The sequence below is a fragment of the Pyxicephalus adspersus genome, chromosome 10 (genome assembly GCF_032062135.1).
Source record: "Pyxicephalus adspersus chromosome 10, UCB_Pads_2.0, whole genome shotgun sequence".
Lineage (NCBI taxonomy): Eukaryota > Metazoa > Chordata > Amphibia > Anura > Pyxicephalidae > Pyxicephalus > Pyxicephalus adspersus.
In genome coordinates, this window is record NC_092867.1 from 42,128,274 (window position 1) to 42,150,291 (window position 22,018).

The window sequence follows — 22,018 nt, forward strand, 5'->3', positions numbered from 1 at the left end:
ACATACAGTAAAATTTAGTGTCAAACTTTTCACTAAATGTTCAAATCTGTATTGCATGGTTTCATTGGAGGAGATTATTACAACATAAGTTATGGTTACTGCAAGGTGTGATTGTATGCTGGGTCTCCAGTGCCATATTGTAGTGATTTGGCCATTGTAGTTGGCTGTTAGTCTTCCATGCACTGCTGCATTTCTCATGGCCGACATGTTTTATGCAACTGGTATTTACTCATTTAAGAATGGCACACCTACACGGTAAAATGATGCTAGATGACTTTAGTTCAAGATTCAGAATGTGTTTCAAAAAGAAAAGCTTAACAGTTATGAGATCATGCAAATGTAAGCCCTGTTGTGTTTTAGTAATACACAAGGAGAACAACCTTACCACAGGAGCACTTACAGGTAGCAGGTAGAAGGAATGAAGAAATGTAACCTCTAGTATAGTCCACAGTCAGGACAGCAACTGAACAGCAAAAGGCAAAATTTTGTATAAGCTTCATACACTGTTCAGTAGAGCTCAACATTCCCTTCAACATGATAGATGTGACACACTACACACTATGCACACTACACTTTGATGGCTGTGGGATCTGCACTCCACAATCCCACATTGTTTGGTGTCAGCTGTTGTGCAACCACTGGAGCATTGCTGACATTGTTCTGGACATTCTAATGGTGTTGACATTGGGCATCATATTAGCTAATTTTCCAGTGCTCCAACTTTGCTATAGCCCTAGGTTTGATCCCTGGCCAGGACACTAACTGCATGGACATTCTATGGTCTGTGGATGATTGAATAGGTTTCCTCCAGGCACCTAATGTATACTCACATAAAAATATTGGTAGAATAATTGCCTACTCGCCTTAAAAATTAGCCCCAGATTTCAGTAGAGGCCTTAATTGATTACTATGTTAAGTACATCATCAAATTTTAGGCAAATTAGGCACAAACATAAAATTTTGAAAAGTTTGATTACCTGAATGCCCTACAAAAGAAGAAGATATCTCTTTAACAAAGATTAAAGTCATAGTGATTACCATGAGAGACAGTGGAGACAGATGCAGCATATGTATATATAATAATATAGATTGCAAAGATATGTAACATAAATGAAACCAATGGCAATCATTTATATTTTTTTTATAGTTGACTTTTATAATTATTACATATCACACCAGCTCTCTCAATTTGCAAGTAATTATTTTTTCCAAGTCTTTGTGGATACAGTGCTCCATTTGCTGCACTTTAGATCAGAGAGCCTCGTTGGTTGCATGGTTTATAACTCTGTGATCAAGAGGAAGGATAGACAGGCTTTTATAGGCAAAATTTAAAAAAAAAAAGTAAATAATTTTTTGTGTTATACAGTATATTCCTATACCATACATAGATCAACTAGCTAATGATATACAAACAATCAAAGGCTGTGATTACATACACCTATTTTCACATGTGAAGTAAAAATTTCAACTTTTCTTGAAAAGGTCTCAAGTGCCCGACGCATTTTGCCCTTAGACTTCTTCAGGGGAGGATTGAGATTGAAGTTTAACTTGAATATTAAAGATTTATTTAGTCACAGTCATACAGAGTTGATAAAAACATCTGCAAGACTTCCACTCCAAATGATCCCAATGAGGGAAACGGGGGAGATTATGTATGGTAATATAATGTTATCAGCAACACAAAGCAGACAGTGTAGATGTAATTGGATAAAGGATTTGAAATAGCTGGACTTGAAATTATTCTTAACTGAAATATGGTATCATTAAGTCATTGAGATTGTATTTGAACCGGGAGATTGTAATCACAGACTTTGATTGTTTGTATATCATTAGTTAGTTGATGTATGTATGGTATAGAAATATACTGTATAACATTAAAAAAATATATATTATTTCCTTTTTTTTAAAAAAAATTCTGCCTATAAAAGCCTGTCAACCCCTCCATTTGATCACCTAATTATCTCTTCCAGGCTAGGCAACCTAAAATACTATCCTTGATGATTAATTAGTGGAATCCTACTAACTACCCATCACCCTATTTAGGTTCAAATGGTTTATAACTTTGGGATCAATGCTATGCATTAACTCCAAACCAATGGTACATGGACTAACTTATAATTAACTATAGTTGACTTAAAGAAATACATTTTATTTCTATTCTCTACATGCCTCTTCTCTTTTTGACCTCTTAGCACCTAACACTCCGAAACCAAGAGAGCCCTTGGTTTTATCATTTATGCCCCAGCCATTTCAGAAACATCAGCTCTTCCTGGCCTTCCATTCCCTAGCTTGTAGCATTTTCACTCAAGATCAAGAGCGATGAGCTGGAGGTTTCAGGCTGAATCTCCGAGCAAAGGGCCGACGTGACACGGGTTATTATTTATTTGTCATCTCGAATGTAATAAGCTGTAGATACAGCACCGGCAGACCTTGATTTATTGCGCTGTCGGCATCAAGCAATGCCGCAACTGGTGTACCATGCAAAATGGATACGGAAGTGTCAGCCGTGTCTATCTATCATGAATGAAGCTTTTTCTCTCTCTCCCCGTCTCCCCATCCTTTCTCCCACCTCCCTTTCTGTCAGACTCATAACACATTCTCACTTCATGCCAGAATACATAAACAATCTTTCATTATTTTGATGCATTTTTTCTGTATTTGTTCTTTACAGAACATAAACTTCAAATTTATGTCTTTTTGCACTATGATGTTCACATACTTTGGCTTGATAGATAAATGGAGTTATGGATTGATGCATATGTACCAATTATTTAAAGTTTCCTATCACCAGGCTTTTTTTGTTTCAGAGCAGATATCATTTTGTTTATCACAGTCATTGTGAAAAGCATTTTATTCAAACCCCCTGTAACACGTTATGAATGTTATAAAAATATTTTTGTAATATTCATGAAATGTAGCATTTACAAGACTACTGCAATTATAGATTTCTCTTTCAGCATAAAATCTTAGGCTTTATAGAAAGAAAACTCCAGACTTTAGAGTTATAGAATTAAAGACTGTAATGGATTTGATAAGTGACCAAAAGTCTACGTTTTGTTTCTGAAATGATTTTAAATGCTTCTTTCTAATGGAAACATATTTATGTTATAATTTCTATAATTGTTTTATAGTTATTAGCTTATTTAAAGGAGTTGATTAATAAAATATTTTCAGTCTTGTACGTTATTTAGCGTCCCCCAAAAACGGTTTATGCTCTTCAATTCTAAAGGCTTACTATACTGTACCAAAGCACTACCACCAAGCTTGTAATGAATTTAAAAATATTATTACATAAATTCCCCCCTGTATGCACTTACCCTCACAGTAGGAATATTATTGCTAAAAAAGAAACTTGACTTCCTTAATGGCTGTAAATAGCATGATGATGTAAAATTCCCTGCTCTGATTGGCTAGCTTTGTACTTTAAGCCCTCCCTGCTAATTCTAATTCATTTCAAATGCTAAAGATCAGCACAAAGCTGCCATCAATTAAATTTCACAAAAGTAAGGGCATGCATGACAGCAATTTGACAAATTACTTACAATCCGTAATTTGCATGTTTCATCAACAAGGACATAGACATGTAGACATTATCTTATATTAATATCACTTCTCCTTCCTGAAATCTTCTCTTCTATATTTAATTACAAATGATTGACTATGGACGACTTTAAGATACCTTTTAGTTTTGTAATCTGCAAATAAGTTTGAAGGATTTTCTTTGTTTTACAACATCATCTTACAATAAAAACTATATGCTTACAAAGCTATTATTATATATGATGTACATTTAAAATGATTCTTTTTTCTGCCACGGATACTAATCATATATGAAAGTTTAATTTATGTTTTCTTTCATTAATGGCCTTCGGTAGATGGTTCAGTCCACAGGGCAATATTAACTATGTGGTGGATCTGTCTTAAAATTTTCTTTTGAGTAGCTAGCTGCAATCAAAGTGTGGAGGCTGTTTGATACAACATACTTTACCCTTTATTATTAGGGCAATTCTAAATAATAGGAAAAGAAATACAGACTATGCACTTTGAGAAATGCATTTTCTCTTTTGTAAGTGGTTGTAATCCTTTCCATACAGTTGTTAGTGGTAGCTGGCTCATTGTGCATGAGCCTGTGACTTACATTGCTCTACATACACTTATACATCTGGCAAAGGCAGTACATAAGCTGTAGGCAGGTGACAGCCCCTGTGTTGTAACCCAACACTTCAGTAACCACCCAAAAAAAGCTGGGTATTCCCTGAAAAGTCCCGGGTGATGCATCTGGCTAAAAGGGGCTGGGGAGAACACTGCATGCTATTGATAAATCGGGGATAAACAATTTTTCTAGGTTGTGCAGTGGATCTAAGTAAAAAAAGCATGCAACTTATTTAGGGGGTCAAGGGTCAACACTATACTTTGATGAACTTGGGTGACCATACTGTTTAAAACGTTGGAGGATTAGCATAATGTCAGTCAGTCTGTATACAAAGTCTGACATTGAGAACATTTTTCCATGTGGTTTCCATAATCACTAAAAGAAAAGTTTAAAGATTTGAAATGTTGTAGCTTTCACATATAACATGCTGTGTCTTCTAGACAAGTAGACTTGGGGGGAGAATATCACCGTTGGTGATGTGAACAAAGTGGGTGAAACCTGGGCAAGTCTATTGTTGGCGTTGCAACTTGGAATCAAGCAATACCCTACATTTTATTGAACACTATGTGAATAGATCTAATGTAATACAAGGCAAAGTGTTTTTTCCCTTATATGAATGAGAAATGCATTATGGGCTGCATTATCTGATCTGAGGAATCTCATCTGGCAGCAGGAAATAAAGCTGATGACCTATTTATAACATGTTCATTCAGTAAAGTACAAACTATTTGTTGCTGTCTAATTAGTGATGTTGCACATCCTTGGTCATGCAGAGAATAGTTGTCTTTTATGTATCTATCTATCACATGTGTGACACAGCATGTTGGCAGGAGGTATTAAGAGTAGATATTAAAAGCTCCGATCTGTTACTTGAAATTGATTAGACTTTAACATCTCCCATAAGATTAATAGTTTAGTTCTAATAAGCGTTGAATATAACCCGTGCCTTCAAACACTTCACGCAATTACTTTTTTAAAATATCTGTATAAGGAAGGCATTTGCATGTGTGCTGAAAATGCATAAATACACTGTCTCTTATAACCTTAATAACTCTGTTAAATTAAGACATTAAATTAAGCAGAATGCTGCAGAGCATTTATAGAAGGCTATTTACCCATTTATTAAACAAACAATATGGAACACTGTGTTTCAAAAAGAAGACACTTGCTATTTTTTAGGTGTGTAGATGGAAGAAAACCACTTTTTTTATTTCTAAAGCATTGTGTGTCCTGAATTTTAAGTTATTAATTAACTTATTTAAAAACCCTACCAATATATGTGTATATTTTTATTATGTTTTCTCTACCATGTTTTATCACCAACTATAAATACCAATATCAAAATATGTGGTCAGTTAAGTTCTACTGAAGAATACTCTTTTTTTTTTTTTTCTTTTTTTAGTTGTGATTTTGCAAAATCTAGGCCTCAGGCATTAGTCACCACCAATCTCATTGGTGCATTCTTTTTGTTTTCAGTGGCCACGGGCTCTTGGTGTTTTACATTCCCTTGACAGATCCCCCTACATCCCAGACACACACCTCCCTTTTAATTTACGGCTTAATTTCTCTCCTAATTCAGAAGATTGATGCCGGAAGGCTATTTGCCGAATTATGGAAATGTCAGTACGTTTTATTGTTGTAATAAAGGGATTCCTATATATCACTTGCTCTATGGGGATTCCAGGCTTTACGCATGCATCTTCCTAGCAACGGATGCTGGCTAAAACTGCCAGCACTTAAAGTCTTAACAGGAGGTGCAAAGGAAAGGGTATGAGGAATCAACATGTCATCCCTTGAGATGAGATTTTTTGTGAGCACATGGTGGCAAACTAACCCAGTCATTGAGATATGCTTGGTAAATTATTCTTGCCCAGAAATTTTGCAATGGAAAGTTTTGTTGTGAGTTACATAAAATATGTTCTGCTAAAAAGTATTGTTCTAACTAATGCCTTTAAACTATATTAGAACCAAATCTCTTTTTCTTATCAAATTTGTCTCCTTGAAGTGAACCCCTGCAAGTAAAAGAAATAGGTTCAATATAATTATAGCCTCACCAGCAAAGTATGTTTACCTTCCCACTATGTTGTTTGGGCATTATTAGTAAAAAAGAAAGTTAACCATGTGCTAGGCCTAAGCAGGACTGAGGACTTTCTCTGCCTTGTGTGGGAGCGTTGGCTGCCTGAAAGGCCAATTACCCAGCACCATTACTGTCATATGAGAGAAAAGGGTTTGGGTCACATGTTTCCCATACCTTGACCTTTATAGACAAAACATAACTCTAAATACATATTGGAGGGGTGAATGTACTTCTAGGTGAGAGTCATCTTCTAATTCCGGGCCTGTCTTGATAGACTGGGTTCAGCTTCACCATATTTCTGCTGGGTTCCTGAATTTACCTACTTCTGGGTTTTTAGGAACTCTGAAGCCCTATAAACGTCAAACATTACCTAATAAATTCAAATTTGTAGTTAGTTCTTTACCAGTACACATTCAATGTTACTACAGCAACATTGAAACACATAAATGTAAGTAGTCTGGAGTAAAAAAAATGGGGAGTAGGAGGTAAAAAAAATCAAATCAAATCAATTTGAAGAATATGATATATTTAATATAGTTTTTACTTTTTGCAGCCAGTAGGTGACAAAATGTGAGAATATGATAAACCAGGGTTTTACTTCAGTACACGAGTTAAACCCATGTTACACACATTTGCACAGCTGAATTACAACTCAGTGGTTTAGAGGAGGAAGACACCCCTGCTGCTGCTCTTCTGTACAGATGGGAAATCTTTGTCTTCAATCTGCAAAATTGGGCATAACATTTTTTGGATAGTACGTAATGGGACTTCATATTTTTTACTGATGCCACATCCCTTAGGTCATTAAACATATGAAAAAGGAAGGAGTGGGACTTTCAAAGCATCATAGCAAACATTTTGAAATTTCTAAATAATACTAGCAAAGTTTAATAATAAATATTAAAAAGACAAAAAATCTTTACAAACTTCAAACAGCATGCAATCTCAATAAAGGTTTGACCTGATGCGTTTCGCAGAAAATGATTGTGTCTGCTTTATCAGCGGTATATTTAAGATCAATCTCATGCATTTGCCTACTGCACCACTGGTAAGACAGCAGGATCAGAACGCGTCCCAGACAAGGAAGGGCAAGTCATCATCCCATGAGAAGATATTTCCAAGTTATTTGCATAAAGGAGCAGTAATGATTCAGCTTCAAAATTTACCGCTCTTATGTATCTTACCTACTTTCTCATTAAATGACGAGCGCACACTGATAGGGGTGGGGGGTAAGAGAAAAGACCTCCCCCTCTTGCATAGAGGGGAGGAAGAACAAACAACAAAATAACCCAGCATACTGATTTCTTTTGTTGGAAAACCAACATTCGCTGCACACTAAAATACAGAAGCATACTTATTTGTAAATTAAGGTTTTTACACAAAAATAAATATACCCGTATAAAATAATTTATAAATAATGTGCATGCTGACAACCTCAGGAGATAAAAACTACTGTCTGAATACCCTTAATTGAACTGAGCCGGTTTAAAAAAAACAAAATAAAAAAAAACACACTCCTGTTGTCTTTTGAGACATAACATAGAAAGTGAGCACATCAAGATTTCTCAATGCTAAACAGTTTATTTTGTGAGTGATCTGTGTTTTAGTAGTAAGGGGTTAACATTATCCTACAAGGGAATCAATACTTGTGATCTATTGCAGGACCTGCCAATACATTAATGGCTCCGTCCTGTGTTTGAAGGCGCCATTAATCATGGCGGTGCCACAGTGCTTAGCAGGCATCCATGCAAACCACTCTGCCCTCAGAGGAGGGGGAAAAGAAAGGAATGACCTGAAGCAATTAACGTCCAGGCATTCTGCAGCTCGAGGGCCTGATGACTTTTACATACTGAAATAGTAAGCGAGACCTCAATGGTAAATCAATAAAACAATAAGATAAACTATTTTAATAAGATTGAGGCACCCAGTTCATCATGCTCTTCCGTTATTTATGGATGCTTTTGTGAATATAAATAAATACTTACTTAGTGGCTAACAGCAGGGCTTCCGTTTAATGCCCCGGAATACAGGAAAATTATTCTCTATATACACAAAGCTCGGAAATATATATTTCTTCATTTCCTGTAGCAGAGCTTCTCGGTGAGTTTCTAAACTGAACTTTGTTACAATGATGATGCATATTATGTAATAATTTTACACTGATTAATAGGATGAGTCCATTTCATGGAGTATAAATTTAAAATTGATTAATTTTGCCTCTTCCACAATAACTCTGCTTTTAAAAAGTGAGATTTTTAAAGACAAGGACATAATGCCACAAGAAATTGTGTTTTCTAGCTACAAGAGCTTTCAATCCAAATTAATTTTTGCATTTTAATATTGTAAATTATAATAAATTGCCACACTGAACCTGATTTATTTAAACACCCTGAGACAGAGGATACACTTTCATCAGTGAACCTGGATGATCCAGCAAACCTGGAATTGATCTGATCCAGGATTGAAAACATTTGCTAACAAAAAGCAAATGACTTTTAGGAAATCCATTCCAGGATCACTGAGGTTCACCAATGAAAGTGTATCTTCTCCAATCTTGGAGATCTTTAATAAATCAGGCCTACTGTGTTCATAAAATATAAGGTCTAGGGCCAACATGTAGTGTGGGGAAGAAGGAGGGGGGGGGGGGGCTTCCAATCTTTAAAAATCCCCAACTGCTCTAATTCTCATCTGCTCAAACACTGATTCATTCCTCTGGCATGGACAATACTAATGGAGTTATGCAGAGAATATTATTCAGTATTGAGTAATGTCATTGGTCAGTCATACAAATTAGTCTCAGTACATGACTTATTTTTCTGAACATGAGGTAGCACAAATTACTAATTATTTATTCAGATTGCTCATTAGACATTTAATCAGCATTTTCACTTTTTTTCACAAAGCAGAGTTTTCTTCCAGAAAGTAGAATAGCCTATCCAGGAAATATGTGTGATCTCTGTGGCAATTGCAGTGTGGTACTGGTATGGCAATATCAAGACCAATAGACCAGAATTATCATTTCTTTTAGAAGAAAAAACAATTCACTCAAATACATTGCTCAGAACATTAGGGGGCCACTCTAGTGTAATACCAAGTCTGTTAAACCTTTTGGATAATAATCTATTTAGTTAGGAAGCTTAAGTGATCGTGAATCATGACATAAAGGCAAGAACAGGTGGAAAGAAGGGGCATCAGCAAGCCAACCCCAAAAGACAGAATGAATTTACCACTGGCCATTTCCCTCTCCTTATTTTTCTGGACTGATTTTTCATCACTAATCTGTTTTGCTAGTGCCCATGCCCCTACTGGTACTGTACAATAACATGAGACAGTACCTACAGCCCACTCAGGTAGTCCATATCCTCCAGGATGGCTTTTCCATATATGCATCTCGAGAAAATTTGGTGAGTGTCCCATAACAGGAGAACTAGACCAGGCTGTAGAAGGGCACAATCTAGCAACAGGACTGATATGTGAGGATTCATGTGAGTAGGAACAGAGAAGCTCTGTCAGGTGTACCTACTGACAAGCTGTACCAACTTCAGGGGAACTGTCAGAAGACAACTCCATAAAATGTGAAACATGGGTCTAACTACTGTGCTCAACGTGCAGGTCATTTTGGTATTTGCATTCATCTTTGGCATCTTATTCTCTTTACAGATGAAAGCAGGTTTACACTGAGCACATTACATATGTGAAAAAGTCTGGAGATACTATGGTGAACGTTATGCTGTCCACAACATAATTGAGTTTGACTCGTTTGACAGTGAGTCAGAGATGGACTGGCCTGCACAGACCACCACATACTAGCTCATGGTACCCTGACTGCTGTTAATATTAGGATAAAATCCTCAAACCCACTGCCAGTTCCTACTGGTGGAAGTCAATCCTTGGGTTTATGTGGCCAAAGTGTGTAGGCTGTTCCTTAATGATAAAGGCATTTATAATATTGACTGCCCCCCAAGGTCTCCAGGCCTAAACTGAAAAGTGATCTCCTGGGACATTATGTATCAGTGCATCTAACTACACCAAATAGTGCCACAGATGGGATGAGATCCCACAGGTCACCATGTGCTGTCTAATCAGAAACATGTTCAGACATTGGCCTGATTAATAATGCTCTCCAAGACTAGAGAAGATAGGCTATCATGAAAAAAACCTAAGTGATCCAGCAAACTGTTGGTTTCCCCTGACAGTTCTGATGCTATGTTCTTCTCAATGAAATACACAACCTATTCACCCTGAATATTTTGGTTATCTCGTGTCATCTGATATGTGGTTTAAAAAAAATAACAAGCTAAGGTGTATAGTGTAAAGCAAGCACGTTCATGGACTTTACCTGTTTAAGAAGCACCACCCGTTCATACTGGTTTTTCAAAAGTCTGTGTTTACATAGGATTTCACAGAGGACTGTAGAAGTGAATCGCAAGGTTCCTCATCACTGTTGTAGGGCAGCTTATTGTCACTGTCATACATTACCCTTTAGCAGGCTTTTACAAGTTTATTCCAGTTTTTACTGTAGGCACCATTTAATTGCATTTTTCCCCCCATGCTAAACACATTACCAATGCATTTCATGCTATTATTTAGATATAATACTATGCCACAAAAGCAAAGATTAAAATGTGATATGTACATATGAAAAAAGCTGGAAGGGTTGGAAACCATTTAGCTAAACTTTAAATGCCTAAAGCTGACCCAGGGGAAAGAATTTGAAGATATAAGTAAGCTGGGTAGGACAACTGAGTGGAGGTGTTTATATTGCGCTGTTGCAGCAGTTTAGATCTTGCTTTGCTTATTACAGTATAATACACATGAAGAAATTGGAGATGACAAGCAGACAAAGTGTTCTCAGTGTGTGCACTTCTTTCATTGAGAGTGTGTCCAGTCTCATCCAGTGATCAGTGCTGAAATGTATTGTTGGTAGGAGAATAAACAATCAATTTCTCATTACAGCAAAAGTAAGAAAATATATCTGCATTTAAAAATGTTAGGAAGAAATACATTTAGGTTGGTATTGTTTTCAATTTGTCCAGTTGTTTACAAATTGATAATATGAGAACTATGTTTAGATGAATCCATGTGGTTGGATGCTGGAGAGACGGTTTCTTACATTTCTTTGCAGAAACCTAATCTTCACCCAGAAACTCAATCTATATAAGTTAAATTCCTGAATCTGTACAGCTACTGTGGCCCTTATGAGGGAGCTCCACTGTGCTTGTTGGATTGTGAATAGTGGTATTTGTGGTAAATATTGGAGTATACATCAGTGGGTAATAGAACACATAGGGACAACCCAAAACTGAAAGGTAGGCGAGAACAAAATCCAAAAGCATCAAATCAAAACTTGAAGCTAATGATCAATAATGGCAAAGCAATGTTGATAAATTAATCTGCTCTTTTTGACACCTGCTGTTTTTTTGTATGCTGGCCTGCTACCCTATTGCATCTTCCTATGTAATAGTTACAGAGTGATAGGAGTTGTAAGTGGGGGGTTACATGACTTCTTCTGTTACATGATGTTGTTAAAAGGTTTGCTAGCTCTCTTACTGTGGTCTGATGATAGGCCTAAAGCTGCGTACACACTTCCAATTTTTATCGTTGGTAAACGAACGACGAACGATCCTGCACGATATCTGCGAACGATCGTATGGCACCGATCCTGTACATACAGATAACGACACGATCGTTCAAAGATATTGTACACACGATAGATGCGATCGTTTGAACGATACAGGAAGTGACGTGCACCACAGGAAGCGAGCGAACGTTCGTTCATCGCGCATGCTCAGACCATGGACGATCACTGAACCACTGTACACACGATAGATGGTCAACGATCGTCGTCCAATCCGATCCGCCGGTCCGGTCGTTCATTTCCAACGTCTATCCTCGTTCGTCGCCGTCGTTGGTTACTTTTTTTACGAACGATTTTTGGCCAATCGGTCGTTCAACGATAAAAATTGGAAGTGTGTACGCAGCTTAAGTATTGTTGAGCCAGTAAATGTTTGTTTTGGGCCTTGATAAAAAAAAATAACCCCGTCCTGTAGTCTCAGAGCATGTTGATAGTTCCTCTATGATATTAGTTATCTTTTTCTCTTCTGGACCTCCCTATTTATGTGCATTAGATTGCCTGCCACTTTACAAAGTGTGCAAGTAAAATAGAAAGCTTCTGTAAAGATTGCATAGCTACCAAAAGCAAGTCTCAGTAGCAGATGTGGTACAAAGTGTTTGCCAGATCAGTTTAATTTTTAACTTCACATTCTTAATTTTGGTCATTTTAGGCAGCTGGTATATACATATTCTAGTGTAATGGCTTTCTATCTTGAGATATAAATATAAATATATATATATATATATATATATATATATATATATATATATAATATTTATATATTTGTTTTCATAACAGCTAGAGGAAAAGTGAGATTCAATAGTAAGGATGGAATTCTGGCTAGGAACTATAATGAATCAAACATTTGATACAGTTTCTGTGTTTGACATTTTTTGCCTGCAAGGAATGGAGATTCATTCTGTCATGTTTTTTCTTAGGTTATAATTCAATCTGTGTTTCCACTTGCAGTAATGGTTAAGTAGGTTAAATTACTTATTTTATATTTGCATATGGGTCCCCGCTGTATGCTAAAGCAGTTGGAGATGTAAGAACTAAAATTACCATACAAGTACAAAGTTTAAATTTATTTGCGTAGTTCTTACATAAAATAATTCCCCCAGCACATTTCAATAGTACACCGCTTAAAATGCAAACAGGGAAATAAACATCAAAAATTTATATTGGATCTTGATGCAAGGCTTTAGTCAGTAATCAAGAATAACAAAAAGTATTTTCTTGTTTCTTTTATGTCAGATGTTTCATATATTTGATGACTTCTGTATAAAACACAGTGCTGTGCTCTGTCATGGTAAAATTATGAAAATTCATGAGGTGTAACTATTGCATATGCTTAGCTATACATGGAAATCTAAAATAAAAATAACTAGTACGCAGTTAGAATCAATATAGTATTTATGGTCCAGACAAATGTATGGAGTTAACTTTGGTCATATACTTCTCCTAAAGTACACCTGTCACAAGCCTCAGGCTGAGCATGTGATGAACAAATGTGCAAGCAGAAGTTACCATCAACAAGGACCACATGTCAGAATGATTGGTAGATTTAGGGACTGGACAGCTGAAACTACATGCAAATCTCGACTGTAAAAATCAAGTGGTTCTCGGTCCTCTTCACCTCCTGTGCTACTTTTTCATCCTGTTGATCCTTATGTGGGGGAGATTAGTAAGTGGGATGGGAGGGGCCAAGCCTTACTGTATTCAGGAAAGTAATTATTTGCATTTACTTCAGCCTATGTCTGAGTCTACTGATCATTTTGAAATGCTGTTTTTGCAAAAGTTTTCTCTGCTCCTTCTTTTTTCATTATTTGCTAAATAATTGCTAAAGCAAATTTTACCTGAAAAATATTTATAATTTTTAAATTAACTTTTGCAATCTTCACACATAATATCCTGCTACATACAGGTCAGGAGACCCTACTATTTCCAAATTAAGTTTTGAAGATTCTTGTGTCACCTGTCGTCTCATTACATTGTGAATAAGAAGTTTAATAATTCTTCTTGACTTGACTAAACATACCAAAAAAATTTTTTACACCAACATATATTTTAGGCTGATTTACGTGGAGTTCCTTTTTTACCTTTTACTGATATACATTTAGTACTTTTACCTGTTTAATTTTCTATCAGCTGTTCCATTTTTGTTACCTTTTGCACATATATATTCTGCAAGCTTTCTGAATTTGTGGATCCAGCCTATCCATAAAGTAAATTTGGAGAGCAAAAAGTGGAAGTAGCTTAAAAATTGTAAACATGCAGTTCAAGCTTTCTTGCAACATAGGTAATTTGTTGTGGCTGCTTTTTTTTTTTTGGTAATCTTTATGCTGATTATCAGGAGAACCTTTTTGAAAATAAAATGTTTTAAACAGCAACATTTTTGGCATTTATTGGGCTTATTACAATTATTTTAAATCTTCAGAATAGTTTCAGGTGATTCTGTCATGGAGATCCTTAGTCTTGCACTATTTTTTTTAGAGGGACAGTTCCCATCCACACAATATCCCCTGCATGATCACCCAGTCACATTAGACTGGAAGTGGCTGTGACAACACACAATACAAAGGTCCACTGTGGTTACCCTCAGGAAACTTGGCCTGAAAAATGCCATGCTGTCATTTCTGGAATACAGGCATGTAGACAAAAAGTATCTGCAAACAAAACTACAGGAGATCCTTGAAACTGAGATGCAGCAGAGGATGAAAATTAATAAAAACAGGTATTTTTGTGAAAAAAAAAATTGTTTATAATACATTGTGTGTTAGCAAACTAAATGCCACTTCCTTGGGGTTTATAGTTAACTAAATGCAGATATTCTGTAGTTGTTTAATTCCCTGAATTGATAAAAATATGACTTTGGAAATAGCATATAAAACAATATAAAGCTGCTGGGTCAAGTATATATAGACACATCTTGCCATAAGTCCTTTTCCAGTGGACACCAGCCTTTGATGTGTTTAACTGTGCTTGAGGATTCCAACATCCCACAGGAAAGTGTTAAAGCATTTATGCAGACAAATCTGACTTCTGAGCATTTTTCCGGATTTTCTTTGTTTATTCTTGTTTAGTTTTTATATAAAAGACAAGTTCCATAGAACACTCTTAGCAACCTGGTGTTTATATTTTCTTACTTATATATAGAAAATGTTGTAGAACAGTTTCATTTTAGTTCCGAGCATTTGGCCTACGTCTATTGTGTGGATAATACCACATCGATATTTAAGAATATGTTTTTTTATTAAATAGTATCACTGTTTCTGTATTACTTTAAGATAGAGCAAAATAACCTAAGTGAGCAAAGGAAAACAAAGAATCCTAGAGGAATCCTACTGGGAAAGGGATTATTTCTCAAGTTCCTGGGCTCCCAGTTGTGTAGTTACAGGCATGCTGCAGCATTAATGTTTACGCATAATGTTTTGCCATGTAATTTAGGTTGAACTGCTGTTCACTTACTTAACATTTATAGGTCAAGCTACCTGCTGAAAGGACAAGGAGAAAGATTATTGTTGACTTTATGGCTGAGGAAAGCAGAGAGCATGCTGGTACTACACCCGTTCTGCTTGACTGCCTGCCTGTGTATTCCAGCACATGCCACTTCTTCCAGGCACCAGGGAAAAAGAAATACTTCCAAGAACTCTGATCCCCACTGAGAACCAGCTTACAGGCTACTCAGTTGGTAGTCAGATGGTTTGAATGATGGCCCTATTGTCCCTACTTTTGGCAAGAGCGTGGAAGTCTTTCAGTTTATCAAGATGAGCAAAACAAAAAAAGGAAAAAAGTGCTTGAATTTAGCTTTTGCCCTGCTTTCATTTATTCCGCAAACTAGTAAATCATTTACTAACTTAATTACTGCACCCACAGTAGTTTTAAGTCATACTTAATTTGGTATTAGTAATACTTCCTCCCTTGTGTCTGCAAATTAGCAGCACCAATAGAAACAGAAGTAGCCAGAAATTGTATGCAAATTGATTTAACCTTTAACCTGTGCAGTAGGGTTCTGTAATTATAGTGGCACCATGCCTGCCATGCTTGCCAGGTCTGCGTGCCTCACATGGCCTTCTGTACGTGTCTGCCCAAAGGCAATGGGGAAAATAACATAGAGCATATTAAAGTGCTGTTTCTTGTTAGTACCTCTTTCAATTACATTGGAGTCGAGTAGGCTTGTAAAAACATATACTACTGCACTAAGCTGGACCATTAAAATACCTGTGCAGCCACATGGAAAACCAGAAGTTGCCTTTCTTAGTTTGGCCAGGCTTAGAGGTCTTAAAGGTATTGCAAAGTTTTTTTTTTTTTTTTTTGCAGAGCAGTTAAGTGCTGTACATTATTCATTTTATTTGGATTACAGTACATTTGTCATGGCACAATTTCAGGAGATCTGTTCCCTGCAGTTGCCAAGTGAAGTAGGAAAGGTTATACACAGTAGTGAAAGTGGAAAGTTGTGTAATGCTGTGGGAAGAAGAATGGGGTGAGCTGTTGTGGCGATAGGGCCGGAAGGGATTGGGTGAAGACACAGTGATGGGGATGTTTCAGACATAGAGAGGGAGGGCAGGAAAAGTGTTGATAGAGGGGTGGAGAGTGCTGGTGCAGTGATGGTGAGGAAGGTGGTTGCCAGTGTGGTGGTGAGGGGTACCTCTCATGAGGAGCAGTAACTCCGGATACTTCTCCTGGCTGGTGGCAGGGGGCTTTGTGGTCTGACCCAACAGGCTAGAGGTTACAGAAAAGGTCATATCTCATTGCAGCATGCAAGTAAGAGACACAATATCATTAGTTTTACACTGTATTTATATAGCGCTGACATATTACGCAGCGCTTTACAAAGTCCATAGTCATGTCACTTGCTGTCCCTCAGAGCAGCTTACAATCTAATGTCCCTACCATAATCATATGTCTTAAATACAATCTAAGGTCAATTTTGGGGGGAAGCTAATTAACTTAACTGAATTTTTTTGGAATGTAGGGGGGACTAAAGTACCCAGAGGAAACCCACACAAACACAAGGAGAACCTGCAAACTCTTTGCAGATACTGTCCTGGCCGAGATTTAAACCTGGGACCTAATGCTGCAAAGGCCAGAATGCTAACCTCTGAGCCACCTTCCTGCCACTACTGTATATGCTGTAAGTATTGGCACCTATAGGGCTGATTATCAAGACTACTGCTAGAGTGAATGTGGCCTTTAGTGACAGCACTGATGATCTCTGACCTGCACTGATCTTTGTAGATACCAGCAATCTGCTCCCAGCACAGGAAGTATCCACTAATAACTTAATGGTAGCTCCTATATGTCACACTATCTTCTAAACAGATCTGCAAATAAATTATGAGTGGTTACAGATTTTCTGTTCTGATTGATGGTATGTGCAGGGATAGCTGGGGTTAGAGGATATCAGCAGCACATTAAATGCTGGTTCTGGGTCCTGTTTCCTATACATGCACATTAAATGTGTTAAACTCTGAACTGCTTTAAAATGTATTTGCTCAAACCTCATGGTACATATACGGCTTTTTGGCTAACAGCCCTCCTGTCTCTTGTTAAACACTTTGATACGTAGAAATTTCTTATTTTCTTTCATTAATGCATGGTTACCATTTTTTATTAATATTAATAATAATAATAAATAATAATAAACAGGATTTATATAGTGCCGACATATTATGCTCTGGTGTATTTAGAATGCTTTTCTTTGTATGCTACGGTTGTATTGGATTGTTATAATTAAGAACATTTTATCAGTATGCTATACTATTTAAATTATGTATGTCTTTGTGAAATTGTATATTTTTCTGTGTCCTCGGAAAAATAATAAAAATTTTTAAAAAATGCATTTGCTAAGATCTCAATTATAAGATATTGCAGCTGAATTTTTAATAAGCTGGAAGTTTTCTAAATATTTAGAAAACACAGCCATTTTTGGAATAACCTTTTTTACAGTTAACATATGACATGACAATAGTGTAGATAAAAACATTAAGACTCCCTTCGCACACTATGTCTTTCTATTGTCGAGCTACTACAGTGTTAATGTGTACTTCAATATGGCAGGAATTGTACAAAGAATGGGCGGCCAATGCAATGCAATAGACAAAATTAGACCTGCAATTTTTTAAATGTGTTGTACCACAATGCAAGACACTCATATTACAGGTACATAAATACCTGTAGTCTGTAGTCCTGTCAGTGTCTCACAAAGGAGCTCAAAATGAAATATCCTCACTGTAGTGTCCCTACTATTTGTCATAATGTTTAGGACCAATTTGGGGAAAGACTATTACCTTTCCTATATGTTCCAGATGTTAATATAAAAATCACATGTCAAATTTGTAAAGCCAATGTATATTTATTTCCTGTCTTTTGCAATAACCATGCTGTGTCCTCGTACCATGCATTATGTATTTTTCTCCTTTGAATGCTCTGTACTTCAGTTTGGGATTTCATAAAGACACTGAACAAAAAAAAAATCCTGGCTTGTTAATACTCAAGAGATTAAATTATCAGAGTTAGGTCCTGGAGTGAATCACCTTGTTTTGATTTTTATGTTGTTTTTACTTGAAAGGAACCAGCAAAGCAGTATGGGATTTTATTGCCAGAAGCCCAGTGCTTTTGGAAAGTGAAATGGCAACATTCCCAAATGTGTACAAAAGTGTAATCCTAAAGACTTTCCAGGACACTTATCTCTTCATCACTTTGTAAAACTTCACATCCTCAGTCCCTAAAGTGAACCCTTAAACTCTAACCCCCTACTAACCCCCCTACTAAACACCTAAACCCAACATGGTGCTCAATAATGTAATTTAATATTCTGGGCAAACTATTACAGTTTTTGAAATCTTAGATTATTTTATGGTGAGACAATCTTCACAAGCTTCCAATCCCTTTAATGAACAATTAGCGGACAATGAGACCTCTCTTTATTGTACAGGTTGACATTCAAAAATCCAGCCATCCATAATCGGGTTCCTTCAAATTTCTGGCATGGATTTCAGAGAGCATTTTCAAATTTACACATTTATGTTTTGATGGTGCTGTACTCCAGAATCAGCTGTTGGGTCTTGCTTGCATGTGCTTTTCTGTTCATTCCTTTTCATTTATTTGCTGCTGTATAGCCCAATTTTAGATTCTGCATCCATATACTGTACAGGTAGTCATTTTCTGTTAAATATATACGGCATATAGAACTGTAAAAAATCCAGAATTTTCAAAAATCCGGCACTCCTCAGGTCGGGCGGTTGCCGGATTTTTGAATGTCAACCTGTAACCTTTTGGTGGATAGTTATCTTTGCAAAAACATGTTATCTTTACTTAAATAAATCAGTTCATTGTCTCATGAAATTACACTCTGATTTGCCTATTTAGACAGTTGTGCTGGTGGAAACACATGTTCCAACAGTATGGAGCAAAGTACAAGGAGAAGGGGAAGCAAATGCAGCATCAGAAACCTAATCTACCAATTAATTTTATTTATTTGTGATGAATATAAAATTTTCTCTTTAGAAGTCCATTTTCATTCACCTTAATGTTTTAGTTTGTTAACAGACTCACTGTGGCTTGTTACATTCACTTATTCCTATTTACTCCTCCAGCACATTTTGAGGCCCTGAAAAAACTATTGCGTAAAGCTGCAAATTACCTAACCTTGACCTCCTGGCCTGTGCTAATCCACATTTCCTAAGTGTTATTTTCTGATGGAATGAGGTATTTCTAGTGACACTGTTATTTACTGCAGCAGTTGCTTGGCTGGCTGAGAGAATCTGATAACGTCAGATTAGAAGAGCTAGAGGCACTACCTTGATGGGGCTGTCATTAATCAGTGGGACCACTCTCCCGGCTTAGGATGGCAGGGTGTTTTCTTGGCTGTTGAAAGGCAACACAAATCAAATCCAGAGTGCAAAGAATGAAGAATACTCAGTGCTTTTGAAATAACAGTTTTATTTGGATAACTTTTGAAAGATTCATCACTTATATCAGCAAAAGTTAAAATGAATTGTGAGCATTTGGCCCTGAAGATCTCTGCAGACAAATCAGATGACGTGTTTAACCTGTATGTTTCTTTGGTAAGATTGAAACAGATTTGTTGTGTTTGCCTCTTGACCTCTTTATATACAAATTGCTTTTTTTTATAAACTCTATAAAACTATTTAGTTCCACAATTTTTTTTGTTTTGAAGAATTTAAACCTGGGACATTGCTACTAAAAGAACAAAACTCTTTCCTAAACTAATTATCCGTTGGTTCCCTTTCTGAAAGGGCAAAATGACATATGATTACAAACAATTATTTGTACAAGAAATAAACTATATCCAGTGTTTATTCGTCTTGGTGGTAAAATTTGGGGTAAGACAGCCATGGCCATCACTTCTATTGCTGTGTGATAGATAAGAAAACTGCATTCTATGACGCTACACAGATAACTAGATTATAGATGGAACCCAAGTATTTGTGCAGGGTACAGAAGAAATTACCCAACTAAAAATTGCCACTGAAGGTTCTAGTCACAGGCAGCAGGCACACTTCACAACTGCAGTGCTGTGGAAAAAGCACTGGCACAATTATAAGCACAGTTCTTTGTCTGTTTAAGCATGGTCCTATTATAATTTTAGTTGCCATACTTACTTTGTTATTCTCTTTGCACAAATTAATAGACAGAAACGTTGCTTCAGCCCAATGTAAGAATGCATTCTTGCAGGCCTTCAAGTAACCAGCTTTCCCAGGAGGCAGTGGTAAGGTACTGTGCATTACCAGTGCATTACTATGCATTACACTGCAAAATGAAAATGAATTACACTACAATGCACCACTGCTTAGTATGTTACGTATGATAGGTGTGAAGCTGGCCTTAAAATGTCCTCAGAACTAAACCCTACTTAAAAGGCCCACTGCTTTATCTGTGACCTCAGGTTAAAAATGGAAAGAAATAACTGGAATTCCTAATTATCAGACTAATGTGCAATCATTATATTAAAGGTTTCGTGACTCACTATGGTTAAACACTATAAACACTTCTATTTCCAGAGATTAGGCAAGATTGAAAATGTAACTGAACTTAAAATGTTTGTGGATGTCAAGGTTTCCTAAATTATTATTTTTTTTTTTTTTTTTAGCACATTTACCTTTATATCTTAGCACATTCATGTGGATAACCACTTTTTTGAAAATTTAATTTGGTAAATAATCAGTAACTAATTGTGAATAGGTATTATTTTATAAAATTTTGGCCCCTTGATTGTTTTTCTATAACCTCTCCTTACCTCCCCTATGGGGGTTCTAGCATATAGTACATTGTAAATGGTACACAAGTCACCCAACAGTTAATGTTTGATGCTCTGTTTAAAACAAAGTATTGTCCTTATCGCTTTGCTGGGCAAATATTGTAAATATAGCTTCCCTTACCCAGCCTCCCTGTTGGTTCAGAAGGTAATTGCTACACAGGATGTTGTTAGTATGAAAGTGTAATCAAGTGCATTTTCAAGCTTTGCAGAGAACAGCAGGTACAACTCTGAGCTCTAATTTGCATCGGCCGTACACATATTTTAGAAACTATTTACCCATTACCTCTTAGGTCACTGGCCTAATAATGCAACAAAGCAGTTTTTGAAATTGCAGATAATTTTCAGCACTCCGTTCTGTGTGTAGTATTGATGGAGAAGGGAGGTTGATTAGGGTCTGGGGATTTGTGCTTGATGGGAACAATCTGGAAGGAGTGAAAAATTATTAAACACACACAGCGGGAGCCACAGGATTTAGCATTGTCGTGCAGTGCTATTAATTCTCATCGCATGCTTTAGCAGTTGGCTGCACACTGTGAATATGGTTTATTACCGAAGCAGCACAATATTCCTGCCGTCGTTGTAATGTAAGACTAAATGCTAATTAGGACTCTAGCAATAATTAGAAGATCTCTGTTATACCCATGTGAAAGCGGAAGCGCCCAACTTGCAAATGTAGGAAATAGAAGTCCCTTTTTAAGTAGAAATCTGAAAAATGTTTTGCTGCTTTTGCAAAATTGCATAGTGACGTTATTGTGAGACAAAACAGTCCGCCATAATTGATGCATTAAATATTGGTGCACATAAAAGGCAAATCTAGTAATATTTGCATTGTCTCATGTTTTTTTTTTTTACCAACTAATAGGGTTCTTTTATCACCCTTTATTAAAAAAT

The 22,018-nt window shown here is 36.5% G+C and overlaps 1 protein-coding gene across 2 annotated transcripts in view; it reads left to right on the top strand.

Moving 5' to 3' along the window:
- LRMDA (leucine rich melanocyte differentiation associated) overlaps positions 1 to 22,018 on the top strand; it is a 414,646-nt gene that overhangs the window by 128,035 nt on the left and 264,593 nt on the right. Inside the window, exon 1 of one of the 2 annotated variants that reach the window (XM_072424928.1) lies at positions 19,732 to 19,913. The exons of the other annotated variant lie outside the window; for it this stretch is intronic. Within the exon in view, the coding sequence (XP_072281029.1) occupies positions 19,885 to 19,913 (29 nt within the window). The 5' untranslated portion in view covers positions 19,732 to 19,884. Of the gene's footprint in view, positions 1 to 19,731; positions 19,914 to 22,018 lie in introns of those variants that run through there. 2 annotated transcript variants of the gene reach the window in all.